At 32.6% G+C, this 20,080-nt stretch overlaps 1 protein-coding gene across 7 annotated transcripts; it reads left to right on the forward strand.

Moving 5' to 3' along the window:
• The first annotated feature begins 15,185 nt into the window (after nt 1-15,185).
• On the forward strand, nt 15,186-19,371 carry LOC104585970 (transcription factor bHLH144-like). Of its 7 annotated transcripts, none has more exons than XM_088901623.1 (6): nt 15,195-15,345; nt 15,467-15,557; nt 15,665-15,714; nt 16,035-16,154; nt 16,348-16,558; nt 17,687-19,371. In XM_088901623.1, exon 6 carries the CDS (start codon nt 18,011-18,013, stop codon nt 18,725-18,727), a length of 717 nt encoding a protein of 238 aa, XP_088757749.1. In that variant the 5' UTR covers nt 15,195-15,345; nt 15,467-15,557; nt 15,665-15,714; nt 16,035-16,154; nt 16,348-16,558; nt 17,687-18,010; the 3' UTR covers nt 18,728-19,371. The 7 variants fall into 7 exon arrangements, with proteins under 7 accessions (XP_010241336.1, XP_088757746.1, XP_088757748.1 ...); XM_088901621.1 differs by having other exon boundaries at nt 15,665-15,698; XM_088901619.1 differs by having other exon boundaries at nt 15,207-15,345; nt 15,445-15,557; nt 15,665-15,698.
• The last annotated feature ends 709 nt before the right edge of the window (nt 19,372-20,080 follow it).

Genomic DNA, 20,080 nt, shown 5'->3' on the forward strand with positions numbered 1-20,080 from the left:
AATTCTAGTCCACCATGTTGTCACTGGCCTATCCTCTCTTCTAGGTCCTAGAACCAAGGTTTAAAGTATCGATATGTATCACACTGTATCATATAATACGTATCAGTTTTCAGGGTCATCAATATGTTAAATATAGAGAATTAAAACATTTTAATAGGTAATTAAATATATATGGGCCCATTTTTTTCTTTCTTTTTTTGTTTTGTTTTGTTTTGCTCGAAAGGGCTATATAATGGGGGTAATCCATCCCCCAGACCCATAAACCCCCCAACCCTAGTGCAGGTGGGATTCGAGACAAAGGAAGGATTGTCACAAATCTTTTTCATGCCTTTCTAAACAATTTATCTCTCAACAAGAGACAAAGGAAGCATCTAATTTTAGTAGAACAATCCACATTTCAAAATCATTGAGACATCTTGCTAACTTCAATGTTATCCTCCTTAATCTCGGCAGCAAATTGTGTGGATGACATGACTGTGAACATTCCACTTAATCTAGCTAGCCTTCCACCACATTTTGTCCTCTCATGGAAGATGCTTTTGAGAGTTTGGTAGTATTCCATATCTTGTTTTGCTTTCCTTATCTATGTAGTCTCACACCTTTTCAGTTAAGCCTATATAGCTTGTCTGACCTTCTTAGATGTAAGGATTGGTTATAGACCCTTACAAGATGAGGTTTCTCTCCTTTTTAATTAACCATCTTACTTTTCAAGATAAGGTTCTGCTTGTTCAGTATGCTTCTCCAAGTCCAAGATCAATTCATTGCTTCAGGATTACTTTTTTAAAGCCTGAAAAGGCAAATTTCATTCAAAACTGCTCAATATACAGTCCAAGATACTACAATCAATAAAGAAAAATCTAAACGAAGTAACAAAGAACTATAGAGAAAACCCACCACGAGGCAATGGATCAAACCACTAATCAAGCAGAGAGGAACTACTGGGCACCAGGAAATGAACCCTCTACAAACAGCACAAAAATCTTGGGGATTATCTGAGAGAAATTTGTGTTATTTAAATATTTCTTTTCTAATCAACTCAACCCAATTATTGTGGGAGAAAGTAGAATCGTTGAACCAAGATTTTGGCTATATAGGCACTATCTATATCTATACTCTTAATGCCCAACATACTTTTTAGACTGGATTGCAAACTTCTATCCGACCTATATATTAATGCCATAGCCTTTTATATCTTGGACGCCTCTTTAAAGGAATTTTATTTGGATGATGTTCATAAGTTTGCCTTTGAGAAGCTATAAAACATCTCATGAATTGGGAGATGGCACTTCTTGTTGCTGCTTTAATGAGGATGACTCTAGCTGCTCTACATAAGAGCTTAGGCTTCGAACCACTGAGCATCTATTTTATCCTAGTTAATTAAACCAGTTTCCTTGTTAAAAATGCAAATAAAATGAACCCAAGCATTGAATCTGAACTTCTCTCAGAGCCTACACATTATTTATTTATTTATTTTGAAACACCCGTAGCCAAATTCATTCATCTTGGCTTTTTCTTTTGTAAAAAAAAAAAAAAAAAAAAAAAATCCATTGTTTCACAAGATAGAGATAGACTGGTATTATTGCAAATTTGCAATAGGAGATAGGATTAATTTCTATTAATTCAATATCTTAAGGTCCGTATGGTTTGCAAAAATAGGAGTTCGAAATTGGGATTGGAATGGTCCATTCCAATTCCAACTGTTTGGTTGGGCAAAATCAGAATCCCATTCCCATTCCTAGTGGAATGGCATTCCCCCATTTGTGGGAATGGTCATTCCCTCCCCCTCCCTTGGGAATGAGAATCCATTCCTGCCAATTCTAATTCCGGTTTTGATTCCAGTCAGAACCAGATAGGTGAGGGGAATAGGTCATTATGATTTAGATTCTGAGGGATTCTGATTATTATTCTGATTCCAATTCTGACCGTAAACCAAATGGATCCTTAATATTCATCACTATTCACTAATGTTTTAATTAAAGATACATTTTTCTCAAGTTTTCCTTCTTATGTCATAAAATTATCTTTAATTGTATTTAATTTTCATGTTTAATTATACACAAAAATGGGTTTGACTAGGATAAATGACTTGACCTATTTGGCAAAATTGCAGTCTAACCATAGCCATCGGGGATCAAGGATGGAGGATAATTTTTATCCCTGATGGGGGTCAGGATTGGGGATGGGGATTTATCTCTAAATCATGATCAGGGATAGAGAATATGATCCCTGCCCCGAACCCGCCTCATTGCCATTCCTATACCATGAGAACTAGTGTTTTGATGACCATAGAAACCTAGATGATTTAACAGTTCAAACTAGCAATGGAAAGTTCACCTTCATTCCTTCATTGGAGGAGAATAGAACCATGGATTAGTGGAAATCATGACCATCTAATCCATGTTATTATGCTAACTTTAAGATTCTCTCAAACATGAGCAACATTAGGGCTGCAAGAGATTGGATCAAATTCAGATATAGGGGTATTATTAAAATCAGATCCATAAAATTCTAGGAGTTCCAAAGAAATAAATTTTAAACTTAGTAAATCTATATAAATTGGTATAAATCTACAAAACAAAATATAAATAAATAAAAGTAGACTTATTTGAATCCCAAATCCCACTTAATTCTAAACAAAATCAAATCAAAATTAAAAAACTGTAAGGTTTAAATGGAGGAAATTGAATGAGGTGAAAAGTAGTAGTTCAATTTACAATTTAAATCTCACAATTATATAGAGACTAATTTTAAAAATGAGTATTTTAGTCAAAATAAAGTTCCACAATCTTATTTATATTTTTAATAGTAATGTAAATATAGAATTATAGATGTGTTCATTTTTTTTTGTATTTTTTATATTTCTGTGTAAAAATAATTTTGATATGTCACACTGACTTTTTGTTTAATATGATAATTAATTAATATTGTACATTTGCCTGAATGTTCTTTTCGCAACATTTATGTATTGTTTTCATTTTTGTATTTTTTATTTTTTATTAATTTTTATTATTTATTTATGACATTAAATGTTAATACATTTGACCCAAAAGTTGAACTATTGATCTTTGTCAAATAGTAAAATAATTTCACTTTTTATTAGTTCTAAAGTATGTATTTCATTTTTATTATCAATAAAAATAATTCTTTTTATTACACTTATTTTTTTATTTAATTAATAAAAGTTTCATAAATGTGTCTAATTTTTTCTACATTTTTGTAATTTTCTATATTTATTTCTATTTTAAAAATCTTATTACCTAACTATGACTTCATAGGTTTACCAATTTGATTTGAATGGTTGAATTGTTTAGCCATCACTTGGATAAAGACTGTTTTGTTTTTTATCCAGTTTTAAAATATATGGGTTTATATTGTTAAAAATATTGACATAGATCTAATTAGTACCATTTATTGGTAAAAACTAACTTAAATATAGGACTTAATAAGAGAAAATGGGAGTTAATACCTTTAAGTATAAGACCTAATGAGAGAGGATTAAATAAGGTGGAAAGTAAAAAATTGAAGTTACATTTTCAACCCTTATAGTTAGAGATGTAATAAATAGACAAATATGGGTATTTTAAAAACCATCAAAAGTTGGCATTAAAGTTGTAATACTATGATTTTCATACCTTTTATCAAACAAAGAAATAGAGGGTAATTTTAGTCCAAAAAACTTTCACTCTACATCCGCACTTTTATATAGTATAGATCTTTTTTCTTTTGTTCGTTTAATAGAAAAATGTAAGATTTATATAGAGAGAATTGAATGAGGTGAAAAGTAGTAATTAAATTTACAATTTTAACCTTATAATTAAATAGGGAATAAATTCAAAAGTGAGTATTTTAGTCAATGTTTTAAAAATCGAACAGTCGAAATATTTTGGCCCGAGAACTAGTCAAGTCACTAGTTTCATTTTTTGCCATGAACCGCTATTTTTATAAACAAAAAAAAAACATTGAAATGGTTAGAGAACTGTTGATCTGGACAGTTTAACCGTTAAAATGTTCAACCTAGTTAACGGTTCTCAGGTTGCTTTCAAACTAATTCTAAATTTTTTATTTATTTTAAAATAGAAATTAAAAAATAAAAAATGATAAAAAACTTTCATATCTCAAAATCTTGTTTGATTATTCCCAATTGCCAACATTAGATAGGGTTTTTGGTTATTCTATTTTGATTTTGAGTTTTCTCATTTTTGTGATTCTTTTTAAGTTGTAACAATAAAAAAAAATTGCAACTCCAATGAAGAAATTGAAAAATTGATGCAAGAGATGAGATATCAAATACCAATCTTATATTAAAATCTGAGGTACACCAATGAATCAAATGATCTGGAATTTGAGGGAGATTTAGAGAGATGTAAGAATAGGGCAAGCAGTGTTGTAGCGACAGTTGAACTGCTAATTCGGAAACTAAAAGCCAAAGCGGTTTCGTTTTTTGGTCGATTTTTAAAACACTAATTTTAGTCAAAAGAAAATTCCACAATCTTATTTATATTTTTAATAGTAGTGTAAATATAGAATTATATATGTGTTCAATTTTTTCTATATTTGTTTTATATTTCTATGTAAAAATAATTCCGATCTATCACACTTACTTTTTGTTTAATATGATAATTAATTAATATTATACATGTGCCCGAATGTTTTTTACAATATTTATGTATTTTTTATATTTTATTAAATTTTATTATTTATTTATGACATTAAATGTTAATACATTTGACCCAAAGGTTGAACTATTGATCTTTGCCAAATAGTAAAATAATTTCATTTTTTGTCAGTTTTAAAGTATGTATTTCATTTTTATTATCAATGAAAATAATTTATTACACTTATTTTTTAAATTTGATTAATAAAAATATCATAAATGTGTCTAATGTTTTCTATATTTTAATAATTTTCTATATTTATTTCAATTTTAGAAATTTTATTATCTAACTATGACTTCATAGGTTTATCAATTTGATTGGAATGGTTGAATTGCTTAGTCATCAGTTGGATAAAGAATGTTTTTGTTTTTCAAATAGTTTTAAAATATATGAGTTTATATTGTTAAAAATATTGAGATAGATCTAATTAGTAGTACCATTTATTGGTGAAAAATAACTTAAATATATGATTTAATAAGAGAAAATGGGAGTTAATACCTTTAAGTATAAGACTTAATGAGAGGGGATTAAATAAGGTGGAAAGCAAGGTTCAAAGTATCGGCCCATATCGGTTGATACGTATCGTGTCGGGAGCTTCCTGATATGCCCCTACAGGAGGTTGTATCAGGTCAAACCATGGTTCAGAGGGTAGTTGTGACTTAAACCAACTCCTCTAAACCAGTTTTGAGAAAAAATAAAAATATATAAAAAAAAAGCACCGATACAAACCGACGTATCGGCCTATGCTGATACTTTGAACCTTGGTAGAAAGTAATAATTGAAGTTACATTTTCAACCCTTATAATTAAAGATGGATTAAATACACAAATATGGCCATTATAGTAGCTATTAAAGCTAACATTAAAACTATAGTAAAATGACTCGATCTAAATATGGTTTTAACACAGGGGCCCTTATAATTCCCATGTCGTATACATAGGATAAATCTTAATTAAGAGAAAATAAAATTAGAAATATGGTACAATATCAATGACTTTCAACCATTTCATGTATGCATTATTTCCAAATAGGGCCATTTACTAAAACACCCCCTATAGTTTCATAGATTTTCTAAAACCTACCCTATAGTTTGTGTTTTACTATAACATCCCTTATAGTTTGCAATCAATCTACTTAATCAACCTTCTATTAGATGACAGTAAAAAATGACAAGTTTGACCTTAACCCTAATGCCCATTTGAATAAATTTAATAAAAAAAATAAAAATAAAAATGCTAATTTTCCCTTAATAAGACACAAGTAACCACTCTATTTAGCTCTAGTTTGTCAATTTCGTTTTCTATACGAAGAAGTGTTAGGGGTGTTACTATTTTTAGGTGATGGTGTTACTATTTTTAGGTGGAAAAAGAAACACATTTTAGTGAAAAGGTCGATTAAGTAAATAGGTTGCAAACTATAGGGGTGTTTACTGTATTAATAAAATGAAAACTATAGGATATGTTAAGTAAATCCGTGAAACTAGGAAATTATAGGAGTGTTCTAGTAAATGGCCCTTTCAGATATTTTTAGTGTTCTAATAGTTCTAATAGATACTTTTTACTCCAAAATATCTGCTACCAACTTCATTCTCTCCTTCCTTGAGTTTCATATCGTTTCCTTTCCTTCTACTTATGACCCTTGCAATTTATTTATTCCTTTTGTGTCCTCTTTCTCCTATTATGGTTCAACCGGAACCCTACTCAAAGTTATTCCAACCCAAACCTAACCTAACAGATGAAAATGTAATAAGGTTACCAAGAGGGGGGTTATATATACAATTTTCTTAGTGCCACTATGTCTCTATGCCAAGGTGGATTACCATTTAACCAAACCCACTGACATCCTTACTCTTCCTCCACCCTTCACCTATCTCATCCCTACCCATCCTCCATTCTTCACTTCTCTATCTCTCATCTCTACCAATCCCCCTTTCCCTCTCTCTCTCTCTCTCTCTCTCTCTCTCTCTGTCTCTCTCTGTGATTCCATGTGCAATCATATGCAATATGACTTGTATAGAGACAAAAACAGTTGTTCAAGCTGAATTTTGACATAATTAGTCTCTATGGTGGGACTCGTTGAGGGAGGGGTCCCTATCTATCTAGTTATGGCCCTAGCTCATTTGAGGGGCGTCATGATCTCAAACAGTTCATGAACATGGCAGATCATTGGTGAGAACATTCAGCAATTCTACTTGAAATACTGATTGGTACATAGCACAATTTTGCTCCACTCACATTCTTATTGATTGGGAAGAGCTCATCAAGGCCAAACATGTACTCCAGTAGGACCCATATCCACGCATAGAAGTATGTGCATGGTAGAGAATGGTATGGTATGTTGGGGTTTTTGGTGAAGAAGTCTAGGCTACTGTTTGGTTAAATTTCTGCTATAACCAATCACTATTGAAGAATGAGTTTTGAGCAAATAAATAAATATTCTTTTCTGAAATTAAAAATTTTCCAAAGAATTAATTTTCTGAATATTTTTTAGCCCAAACAAAAAGTTCAGATATCAATTAAATGTAAAAAGGATCATCAGAATTAATTCTCTAAAAGCATGCCAAACGCAATATTATTGTTTAAGTAATCGAGAATCTTCTATTAGTTCCATATGGCAATCTAGTTGGGTGCCTAGGCTACAAGGCGTTTATTAGTAGGGCCCTGTGCGATGCACTGGAAAATCATATAATTTGAAAGATATCAAGGATTTTTCTTTTTTGGCAAAGGTTAAAATATAGGGAAGGCTTAAAAATTGTTTTTCTATGGGTCTATAAAACCGGGGATCATCCCCAAACCTCTAAAGTTTCACAACCCTAATGCAAGCTGGATTTGATCCTAAGTCTCTACTACAACCAATAGGAGACCTTACCAACCAACCAATTGACACTTTGGCATAGATATTAAAACTAAATTAATAAAAAATCTATTTATAATTTATTATTGTTTACACAACAGAAAAAAAAATCTATACTAATATAAAAAGAACAAATGGCCTGGCATTGTTTCTGGAATTTTTATTTGACATAAATACCTCCTCTTTTAGTGTTAAATACACATTAAAAAGGGTAAAAAAGATTTTTTAAAATCTAATTAATACATTGTGTTAAAAGATAATACTACCCTATTAGTTCCCTACTAAATGCGCATTAGAAGATTATTCTTTTTTTTTTTTTGACAAAGCATTAGAAGACTATTCAGACACCTTTGTTACTAAAAGCTTCAATATTTATCAAGAAAAAATACCATATTAATTTAATTATTGATTCCTAAATAGAGTTAATGGGGTAAGGTTGTTTTTACATTATCATATTGAAATCTGTATTCACACCATATCCCACATGGGACTGACTAGTGAAGTTGGAAAATTTTGGTTCGTTTTTTTTTTTTTTTTTGGATATTTATCACAACATGCCAACCGAGCCACCACTCACTTGGTTTGGTTAATGTGATTTAAGGGTCAGAATTTCTAGGCCCAAAGTACAATTGGGGTAGGTGCCAGCTGGGAATTGATGCCAATTCACAGGTGGGCATTGATGTATAGAATGAGGGTTTTTATCATTTTGAATGTTTATACCTCTACAATGGAATTCAGAAATCTGTATTGGGCCTATCCATACTTTTCCTTTAAATAAAAGTCGATTATTAATAATTTATAGCTAAATTATCTTTGATTCCACTTGCTATAAAATCTTCCTTTTGTTTTTTATGGAAAGCAAAAAATGAGAATAGTTGGAAATAAATATATTTTGGCTTATTTTTTGGACTTTTAGAGGTGAAAAAATAAATAAGATCAATTTGAATTTCTATTTATTTCTTATAGAAACAATAGTTCAAGGAGCATGATGTCATCGTGGTTGAGAATAATGGGCAACACAACACCCTCTGAATCACATTCAGGACATTTTTTGCATTAACATGTTTGTTCAAAAGTCTTTTAAAGTGTGGTAACTTTTTTTATTGAAAAGAAATTAATGCAACCAAAATAGGTAGGCATTTACTTTATTTTTTAATTCATGGGGCTACGCAAATGGGGAAGGGGGAGGAGGGCCGAGTAGCCCATCCCCCTATCCCTTTAACCCCCCAATACCGCCACCTAAAGGTATGGATGTTAATGCGTCAGGTTAAACCGTAAACCCGACTTGACCCAACCCTATAGGGTCAGCTTAATGTTTTAATTCTTTGACCTGGGTCGGGTTCGACCATTGCATGTATACATAGTATTCTTGTAATTTTTGGTTTTATTCCTTTTTTTCTAAATAGAAAAAGTGGCACCGTAGAATCTAGAAAACAATTGAAGTGCTATGGGTCAGGCAGTAACGGGTTTACATCCAAGCGGAATGGACCAACCCATGACGTTATAATTAAATAATAAAAAATGAAATATATAAAATACAATATTTATAAATTTTTTCTACAACTCTATATTCTCTCATATTATATATTCATCATATTAAATAAAATTTGTAATAAACAACAACAACAACAGCAATAACAATAATAATAATAATTGTTATTGTCATCTGAAATTTTCACATGCAACACACGTGAAAAAATTATGAATAAATTTCCCAATTGACATGAAAAAAATAAAAAATTATTTATATGAATAAATTAATTTAAAAAAAAATGAATTTATGAATAATTAATTACTAAAAATTTAAAAAATAGAAATTTAGATTTTTTAATTAACTTTCACTAAATTAAATTACCAAAAACATGAAAATTAATTTATTTAAATCACTAAATTAAAAACCAAAAACGAATGTAAATTATGACACTTATAAAAATTATTAGTAATTACCAAAATAAATTACCAATATTAAAATTCCCCAATAATTTTTCAATTTAATTATTACCAAAAACCAATGTAAATTACTCAAAATTATTAAAAGTTTACAATAATTTTTCAATTTAATATTTTACAATTGCCAAAAACCAGTGTAAATGAAAATATCAATAAATAATTTTTATTACTAAAATTAAAATTCAAAATCTATAATTTTCTAAAATTACCTAAAAATTGCTGAAAATTAATTTTTTGAAATTTTGAAAATAAATAATTATCTTTAAATTGATAAAATTTTCATTTAATAGTTATTAATTTCAGATAATACTAATATATAATTAATTTCATATAATAATAAGTTAATATTTAAATATTAAAATTTGATTATTCAATAATTATTGATATAAACAAATTAATTTTAGACATTTTTTGTATTTTGTTTATAATTAATTACAAAAATATCAAAATAAATTGATATTTTCATTATTTTAATTATCTTATACGTTCAATGTTTGGAAGTTTCAAACTTTGTTACAACATTGGCATGGGAGGTAGGGTGACATGGCCAAAGGCTAAGAGCCGGATGATGTGGCAAAATGAGGGGGGTAGGGTGAAGGTAAACTTGAATTGAACTCGATTTGTTGTGTTTATTTTTCATCATTTTAAAATTAAATTTAAATAGAGTTCAAATTAATAATTTGTTCTTTTATTAAATTTTAATTTATTCAGTAAATTGTTATTGATGCATAATATAAGTTATGATATTATGCTAAGTTTATTACTATTTAAAATTTTTAATCGTGTTAGAATTTGTTATTATAAATTAAGTATAATATTACTGTAATTAATTTTAACAAATATTATTGTTAAAATTTTAAAAATAGTAATTTATTTTGATTTTTCTATTATGTTAATCATTTTTAAATTAAAATTATTACATTATAATATAAAATTATTATAATTAATTATTAAATTTTCAATGACCATATGAAAAATATTATGTATAATTATAATATTTTTTTAATTTTTAAATTTTATTACTTTTATTATTTGTCTTATTGTCTTATTTATTTTATTCTTATTAGTACTTTAGATAATTTTTTACTAATCTTATTAGTATTTTAGATAGGGAAAGAGGTATAGAGGGTTTGCAGGCATTAGAATTAGGTTGTTTATTGTGAGATAAGTTAGGAGATGTTTTAGAAGGCTTTTAGGAGAGGAGATGATTTAGTTGATTTGGAACGTGACTGTGTGTGTGTGCGAGAGAGAGAGAGAGAGAGAAATTTTAGGAATAAGATAGGGGATTATTGCCTATGTTGTTTCCTTATTGGTTTAATGGGCAATTATGTGGAATTAAAATAAAACAAAAAATTAGGAATGGAATTTGGAGCAAGGAGAGGCCCTCTAGCGTGGACAAATGTTGGCTTAGGAAACCACCAATACAAAGTGGGGTATAGGAAAGATGTGGATTGTAGGATTGAATAAAGTCTACCTCTGAAAAATATTCATGTATTAGATTTTTCAAAAGAGTACGGTCAGATGCACCGCAGAATTCTGATTTCCACTGCAGACCTACAATCAAAATGTCAATTACCCCCACCCTATACACCAATGCCTGCCCGTGAATTGGCATCAATTCCGAGTTGACACCATGATTGATTTTGTTTTTGAAAGCAAAAACAATATAATTTTGCTAATGTGGAAGTTGTTTATGTTTTCAAAAGTAAAACCAATCATGTTATCGTAGCAGAACACCCCTTCAATTGGATTGGTCCCACCTATGAGAATATTTGTAAAAAAAAAAAAAAAACAGCATGATCAAATGACTTGTAATCAATTCATTTTTACAGTATTTTGAGAGATTTCTAACAGTTAAATAGAATCATTCTCCACCATCCAAATGTACAATAAAAATGCAAACAAACAGGATTTTGGTCTTGTTTGTCTAGTGTGACCCATTCAATGGAAAGGTCCCTATCAATATGGCTCCAAATTGCTTTATAGGTATTATGTTCCTATGAGTAAGCTTTGGAGAAATAGTTCATGAACTTCCCAAACAGTGGTGAGAACATTTATGTTTTCAGTTCACTCATAATCTTATTGATGTATTTTCTTGCTGTTGACAAAACACACAGAATGGACAACCCCCTGTCCCTTGTTAGTCTATGTTATATTAAAGGGTTCAACTATGATAAAAAAAAAAAAACTTGTAATCAATCAACTACCAATCAGGTGGTATTCATTAAAATTAAAATTCAAGTAGGGGATTGGTCAAGCGTCATAGATTTATCAAATAATAAATTGGGTTCAACAAAAGTATTGGCAATAACAAAAGGTGTGGACTATAAAAAAGGCTTTTGCGGCTGTTTGAATAGCATTTTATAATTTAGGTTCAATAAAATGTCTGACACGTGGTATTAGGCTTCAAATACCAATTATTAAGTATTTAACCAATGTGCATAATGCCCCAAAACTGCTGGGATGTGTTTAGGGATGAAAATTTATACCTTATCCCGTAGGTATTTATTTTGATCGTGTGGGTTTTTTTTTTATATGGGTATGGTATGGCATTAGGCTAAATCCAATCATTCCCGACCTATATATTGTTAGAAAGCATATAAATTGTATGTATTAGGTGTTAAATTTAATAATATTTTGAATTTTATGTAAATGATAATTAATAGTTTATGATTTTTACATGTTTTAATTAAATAATAGGAAATTAGACGTGGGTTCTAAACCCAATCTGCCCTACCCTTTAATTTGGGGAGAATAGGGTTAGGGGAGGGTTTGGATTCTCAAAATCCAACCCACTACAGGTTTTGGGGCAGGTATGGGTTGGGAGACTTACGAAGGTAGGGTTTAGAATTTACAAAATCCTCCCTGAACTCACCCCATTGCCATCCCTAGATGTGTTAAGCCAAGCCTTTTAATCTTTAGGTTTAGAAAGAGTACAAATACAAATATGTATAATACAAATACATCCAAAATAATACAAAATAAAAAGTGTAATACATATTCGTATTTGTATTCCTTCCAAACTGAGCCTAGGACTATTAAAAAAAAAAGCCAACCTAAAATAATCAAAAAGCAAGAGATGACTTTTCACTACCTAATTAGGAACTTTTAGAGTAGAATTGACATTAATGATGGGTTGGAGGAACCAATTCCAAAAGCCTCCATATTATTCTGTTTGGCTCTTTCTGCACATGGGCAAGAATTTAGCAAACTCTAGAAATGTAGTCTTTGATTTCTACATTGTAGTGGAATTAGAATGACTAGAGGGACAGTGAAAGAATTAAGGCAATAGTATGATTTAATTCAAAATTAGGGGTGCAAATGGATTGGGTCATGATCCAATCCGATGTATATGTTATGTATTTATTTATTTATATATATATATGTTATTTATATTGCATTTTTGTATTATTTATTTTTATAAAAACATGTATATATATTAATGAAAATAGTTGAAAAAATACTTATTATTTTTTTGTTTTTCTTTATTTAAATATTTATATTTTTTTTCCTTTTAATAATCTATTAATTTTTTAAAAAATGATTCAGACCGAATTAGATTTAAATATCTAGCATCTTGATCGGATTCAAATTCAAATCAGTACTTATGAAATCTGATCAGATCTTCAAATCGAATAAGATAAGACCTATAGTATTTCAGATCAGATTTGAATATACCTTAATCTCTCTCTAAGATCTAAGGATGGCTTGGTAACTACTAAGCATTACTTTCTTATGGACTTGTCTTTTAATGGATTGGCAAAATCTATGGTGCATTAAATTGCTGCAACATTACTCAGATGTGAATAAGCCAATGTCACAATGATGATTTCAACTTTATTAAAGCCTTCAATGCTAAGTACACTTTGTGAAACGGGAATTTCCTTTTGTAACGTGCACCAAGGAAAAATAAGCAGACCATACGATATTTTTAATGTGATTGGTTGAAACTTTCATTTAATATGTAACAAATTTTTGAAATACACCCAAGTTTAATTACTTCTCCTTCATATTCAAGGTAATTTTCTCTGACTAGAATATTTTATCTACTATTTCCACATATGTTGCAATGAAAACCCTTCTTTTCATCCATTCTAACTCGTTTTGGTTCAAATGTTTTTAAAAAAAAAAATTCTATATTTTATGTTGAAAAAATAAGTGAAATATTTAGGGGTAAAATAATAACCAACGAATCCAATTATAGCATTAAAAAATAAATTATACCAAAAAAAATTGTAAACAATGAACCAGTATTTTTTTAATTGGTCAAATCTCTTCCAATATCATCCCTTCTTTTCGTTACCTTTTCCTTCAAACCAAATATAGCCTTGTGCCCCGAACCCGATTGAATAGCATAGTAGAGGATGTGAATAGGGATGCCAGTGGGTCAGGGTCGTCCTTCCCAACCTGAACCTGACCCGATGTGGCTAAATGAATAGAAGATAAAAGTTTGGTTGAATATATGTGTGCTACACATGGGATGGTTGGATTTGAACCCACCCCAGATCCAATTAAGGCTGAGCCCACCTCAACCCGACCCATGTAACCCGATCCACTGACAGCAATGCGATGCACGGTAAGAAGAGGGTGATTATCTGCTATAGTGCAACAGTACTTGTTGGCGACTTGGATCGCGATCTTGTTTTCTTTGATGTACCTTGTTGTCCATGATGTGATTTCGGCTTATCCTAGAATTGATTCCAGTGTAGGGAAAAAAAAAACACATAAATGGTGTCGGTCCCACACGACCCACCATCCTCCATCTTATACAACCCGTCACGTTGATCGGTGGGGCCACCAAAGAATGGTACGCGCATGGTGCTTTTGGCACGCGTAACACGCCTACACACGCTTTTTGAAAGACATCGTTGGAAAGGAAGCTTAGCCTGAATATCCTATTCGCATTTACAAAACTAGCTTAGCCTCGATTCCCCACTTCGGGGTCATTGTACTAAGTTACTCCAAATCACTGTCTACCGTGGATCATCATATACCCCTATCTCCATTCATCAGTACCCTCCATCATTTGGTTACTGTGATCGTAGAATCAAAGATCTCTACCAGGTCCAAACATGGGAGATTTTGCAAAGTCAACAGGAAATTTGATCGTGACCGCTTGATCTACAGTGCTTTACGTCATCAGTCAAATTGATGTTCCACTCTGGGTTTTTTCGTGTCACTTTCTGTCTATTAACTGCGTTTAATAGACATCAGATAAGGTTTACAAAGCTGCCACAATCGCTCTTTCAGTCGCCCAACGACTCTCTTCCAGATGCGAGAGATATGGATTAGATCATTAGATGCTTAAGGGTATTTTCGCAATTAAGAAAATAATTTAAATTATCCATTACACGTGTAATCATATTAGGGCGAGTAGTTTTGACAGTTAATGCGACTGCAAAAGCGGCTGGCTGTGACGGGTGGTGATAGTTCGAGAGTCAAAATTATCAGACAAAGGCAACAAAAACACGGAAGAAGAAACGCCTCGTTGGCACGTCACGCGCGCCAGATCAAACGGTTGATGTTTGATCCGCAATAAACGGAAAGCATTTCCAAGGCCATAATCGACGGCCGACGTTCTCCGGGTTTGACTCCGTTGTGGCTTTGTATGAGCACACATCACGAGACTGCATTAAATAACTAACCGTAGTTAGATCTTAACCCAACCTCGGGTTCTCTCTCTCTCTCTCTCTCTCTCATTAATTTAAGTCTTTCTTTTTCCTATTCTGATCTCTCGCTGCGTGTGTTTTGCTTGTTTGCTTTCGCGATCTCTAACAGTCAAAGGGCCATCAAATTCGCGGGAACATAACGAAAAAGTTTGGATTTTTATGTTGATTTGAGCTTCATTTTTGGATTCTCTAAGTCGAGATCTTCTCAGGAACCCTAGGTTTGATTTCGTTACTGTTCGTTCATTGGTTTTATTGAGTTTCTCCGGGTTTCTAGGGCTTTCAGTGCGTTCAGCTTACTATTCTTTTGTGTTCTGAAGGAATTCTATTGGATTTCAACAGAATATGCATGTTTTACGGCGGAGTCGAGCTTCATTTTAACATATTTCGCTGTCGATTTGTTTTAAGTTGGTCCTTTTTGTACCCATTTTCTGTAAGCTGTCTTTTTAGTAGTGCTCTCGGATTTGGTTTCTTTGATAAATTTCTCATGTCATCTTATGAATTGTTATGCTAATTGTGATGATTTACTTATGATTGTAGGGTTCTTTTGGTGCCTAAAAGATCCATTTGCTAGGTTGCGCTTGGAATGTGTATTTGGTCTAAATTTATTTGAAATTTCACCAGCTTTCGCATTTTTAATTCGTTTTTAGGTTGATCGCTCGTGGTTTCATTTAAGTTTTCTTTTCAAGGATTTGTGCCGTTGATTTTCTGATTATTATTATTATTATTGTTTTTGGTTTAGTTTTTATTAAACATAACATTATAGTACAGTTGTCTTATTTATTTTTGTTTTTCTTATAGTTTTTTCTGCTTATTTAAGTTAATGACTGAACTTCGTTCTTTTCTTAATTTCTTATCATCTCGGGTTTTCTACAAAATTTGAATTGCTCTGGTTTCGTCATTGCTGCAGAGTTTGAGCTGAAAGAGTTGATCAGTATGCCGTGGACATCTTCTTTTGTTAATTACAGCAGGAACTGTGTCCGCTTGGTGGTGTTCTTCCGTGTCATACTGTAATATTAGGGCTCCTGTCGTAAGATCCTCTTCTCCCACTTGTACCCGTTTTTGACATCAGACTGACTTTTTCTTAATTTATTTCGATCATAATTTTAATACCTGTGAACTATGAAGTTTCGCCTTCTCCATGGTCAAGTTGTTAGATTTGCTTTAGCTATTTTCTCAGTCAATCTGCTTCATTTTCCTTTTTCTCTTCGTTTCTGTTAAAGGGTTTTCTGGATTACTGGTGCTGGTGAGATACTTTGGAGTTCTGAAGGGATTGTTTTTCACTCATTTCGATCTTATTTACAAAGCGGTTTGGGCGGAGTGAGAATGTACATTGTGGTTAACCTGAAGAGATATCGAACAGTAAAGAAAGTCGGGAAAATTACAATGAATGTGAGGATCATTGCGTGCTACCAATTAATGCAAGTTTGTCAGGTAACTGTTTGTTGTTGTCTGTATGTTGAAATGCTCTTCTTCTTCTTCCTGATTAGCACTCTCAGAGAAAAACCCTTGGATATTTTCAGTCAATTTAATTTCCAATTTATGTGTTAATTATGCTTGATATTTAGCCTTTTGGTAGTATATTGGTTGGATTTTTTCTTCAATTTACATGTAACGCTTTGAAGTGGATCATTTAATTGATAATTCATGCAAAGCAAGTCCTATCTGCTTTTGGTGGATTGTCACATGAAGATGGGTACTTTTAGGATAAATAGTCATTTGATGAGCCAATAAATGGAAATTTATGCAACAGCACTTCTATAGTCCTATTATTTTTGTTGTCGTTTTGTTATTCTTATTCCTCTTTATAGGTGATGACATTTGTCTATCTGGTTAAGCAAATGCTATTTTAGATATTTTTTTGAAAGAAACTGTGTTAATGGTCAGCTTTAATCTGTTCTGTACTTGTTGCTATTTTATCTTTTGGATTCAAGGTTTTAAAATTTAATACAATTTATTCCTGTTGACCATCAAAAGAATTATTTTGGAGACCAGAGTGAAGGTGTAGGAAGGTGAGTAAATGTTCAGGACTGAAAACAAGAGAATGCAAATTGTTGTCCACATTTTCCTACACCTTGTCTTGGTTTTATTGGTGAGCCTACACCTTGTCTTGCTAATGGATGATATCATATGTAATATGCAATGGCTAAAGGGAAGCTTGTTTTGGCATTTTTATTGGTCGCCAGAGAAAAAATTGTTTCTGTTGGGTTAAGAATTGTAAATTTTGAATTTATCCCGATGATGTTATGTTATAAGAAAGTGTGTACACTTTATGGTTTTCTTCCAAATTCAAAATTTTCAGAATTTATGACAATGTTATCATGATTGTTTCTACTTGCATCTTCTCAACCATTACTTGTAATTTTAATTGATTTTGTTACTTCAAATTTGGTATTCTTCTACATTCAAAGTTCCTAGACATGTAATATTTTTTGAGGATGTTATCTGTGAGTATTTCTATTTGCAATTTCCTAACCTTTGTCTCTTGCATTCTTAACTGATCTTTATTACTTTGATGTCATTTTGCAATACCTTCATGTGTTTTCTTTTTTCTCATGGCAGGCTGAGTACTTCCGCCAGCTGCTTAAGCCTGTTACGTAGTTCAGATATTACAGACTCTGGGAAAGAGGAATTGACTGCCTTCTTGCTTTGTTAGTTTTTTAGAAGGCAGTAGCAAAAATGAAGTATTTGTATTAGTTGTTAACTTGGAATAGGCAGTTGTCTCGCCACCATGGCAGTAGCATAAGCGGCATAAGCCCCTCCAATTTAGTCTTCTCTTTAGCTTAGGAAACCTTGCTCTATTCGAAACCAAACTACTGTGTTCTCAACACAATCCTTGCATCCATCCATTCACATCCTGTATTCTACTGTTTACTGTGACCATTCATGCAGAGTGACCAACACATCTACCCTAAAAAGGTGGTAGCACCGCTCGCTTATCAAGTGAGCAGTGGCTATATGTATAATGCCCCTGTTGCACCTGGCTTAGGTTCAACTCTACCACCGGGTGCAAAGCAGACAACATCATTTCATGGGTTTGAATTTCAACCTTCTGAAGTCTTTCCAAAGAACTTCATCATTTTTGACCAGACTGACAACAGAAGCCGGATCATGTTCCATCCCACACTTGCCAACAAATTTAATTGCCCTGGATTTGATATCTGTGGGGTTAACACCGACGAAAATGGGGTGAGGAACAGGGACAACGGAGAGTTTTCCACTCCCCTCAAGGAGGACACAGAAGATATCAATGTTTTGTTAAGCTTGGAAGAGGAAGAAGAGGAAGATAGGGATGATGTCAGCACTGCACGAACTAATGGCAGCTGCGGAAGCAGTTCTCCTGATTCATGCTCAACTTATGGTTCAAAAACAAGCAAGCGAAGGTTGTCATCATCCATCCAGAAGTCATTTTCTGGCAGTGGTAGCAGCTGCAACAGTGAAAGTAAACGTCTGAGAATGAAGAAGATGATGAAGGCACTGAAGGGAATTGTACCTGGTGGTAAACAGATGAGTACAGTTGCTGTTCTTGATGAAGCTGTTAGATACCTCAAATCTCTGAAGGTAGAAGTAAAGAAGCTAGGGATAGGGAATTTCAAAAACTGAGCCATATCTCTACCACGGTAACTAAGATTAAACTCTCCCTTCTTCTCCTTATGATTATCAATAAACACCGTCCTATTAGGTTCTTTCTTCTCTCTCTCTCTCTCTCTCTCTCTCACCCCTTTTATGGCATGGAGGTTTTGGGAGAATGATGATGACTGGGGGTCCGGTTGTACACAAGGTCGTCCGACAAAGGCTTATGATGCTTTTGGTGGTGGGGTGCCGTTGCTAGACGTAAGGGTGGTAGGTTCAATTGGGTTGGGTGCGGTTGAGAGGGAATTGTCGACTTTTAGACTTTACTCACTGACCTCTGTTTGGTTTGTTGTTATTGGTCCTTTGAATTAAAGGAAGGGGTGGGGGTGGGTTGAGGGAGTTAATGTAATGTGAATGCTTTTCCTACATTCTGTCAAATCTCATTTCTGGACTTTTGCCACTACTACTATCTCCTTTAATGCCATGATGTCCTAAATATCTTTCTTTTTAGTTTCTGGCAGACTCTATTCTTCTTTTTATCTGCCTTTAGGACAAGGAAATAAGGAATCTCTTAAGCAATTCACCAAATTAAATATCCTTTGCTCGCTTTATGGTGTTTGGAATCCAAATCCATACTAATTTAATAAGTGCTTTAATGAGAATTGATTACTTTATGTGGGCGTCTCTCTCTCTCTGTCTCTCTCTCTTTCTCATAATTTATCTTGAATAGATATTTTACTTTAATTGCTTTATGTGGGCATGACTTACTCAAATCTGAAATCTGTTTGTGATTATTCATTTTTGCAAGTATTATATGTTTATGTTTCATATGCTGGAAATCGAGAGACAGGGTGGTTATGGCTTATGGGTCATGCCATGCATGGTGCTGTCCCCTCACGGGCATCAACTGCTCCAATCCTAAACCCTCCGATTGGATTTGATTAAATTGGTGGATATTAATGGCTGAGCTTTTGGAACGTTATGCATGTCCATTATCCCAGTGATTCAAGGGTCCCCTCTGCTCTTTCATGTCCTGATTCCTCAACTGAAACTCTGTATTCGGCTGGATATGCTGGACCTGGACCTGGACCTTCAGAGAGTTGATATTTTCAGCTGGAAGTGGAGGATACGCAAGGTCCTTCCTTTTTCTTCTTACTGGTGGTAGACTTTGACAATCATCTCACTGGCCATCCAATGGGTCCCACTAGAGATTTCCCTATGGACTTTTGGGATTGTTTCACCATGTTCACTTGTCTACTCTCTTCAATGCTTCAGTTCCTTTTAGGGTTTTGACCACCCCACAAAGCAATGTGAGTGCGAGTGTTTGACGCCAAGCTGGGTTGTTTTAATCTTTTAAGGTCCGACCGTCCGAGAGGACGTGAG

The sequence above is a fragment of the Nelumbo nucifera genome, chromosome 3 (genome assembly GCF_055504915.1).
Source record: "Nelumbo nucifera cultivar China Antique chromosome 3, China Antique-T2T, whole genome shotgun sequence".
Taxonomy (NCBI): domain Eukaryota; kingdom Viridiplantae; phylum Streptophyta; class Magnoliopsida; order Proteales; family Nelumbonaceae; genus Nelumbo; species Nelumbo nucifera.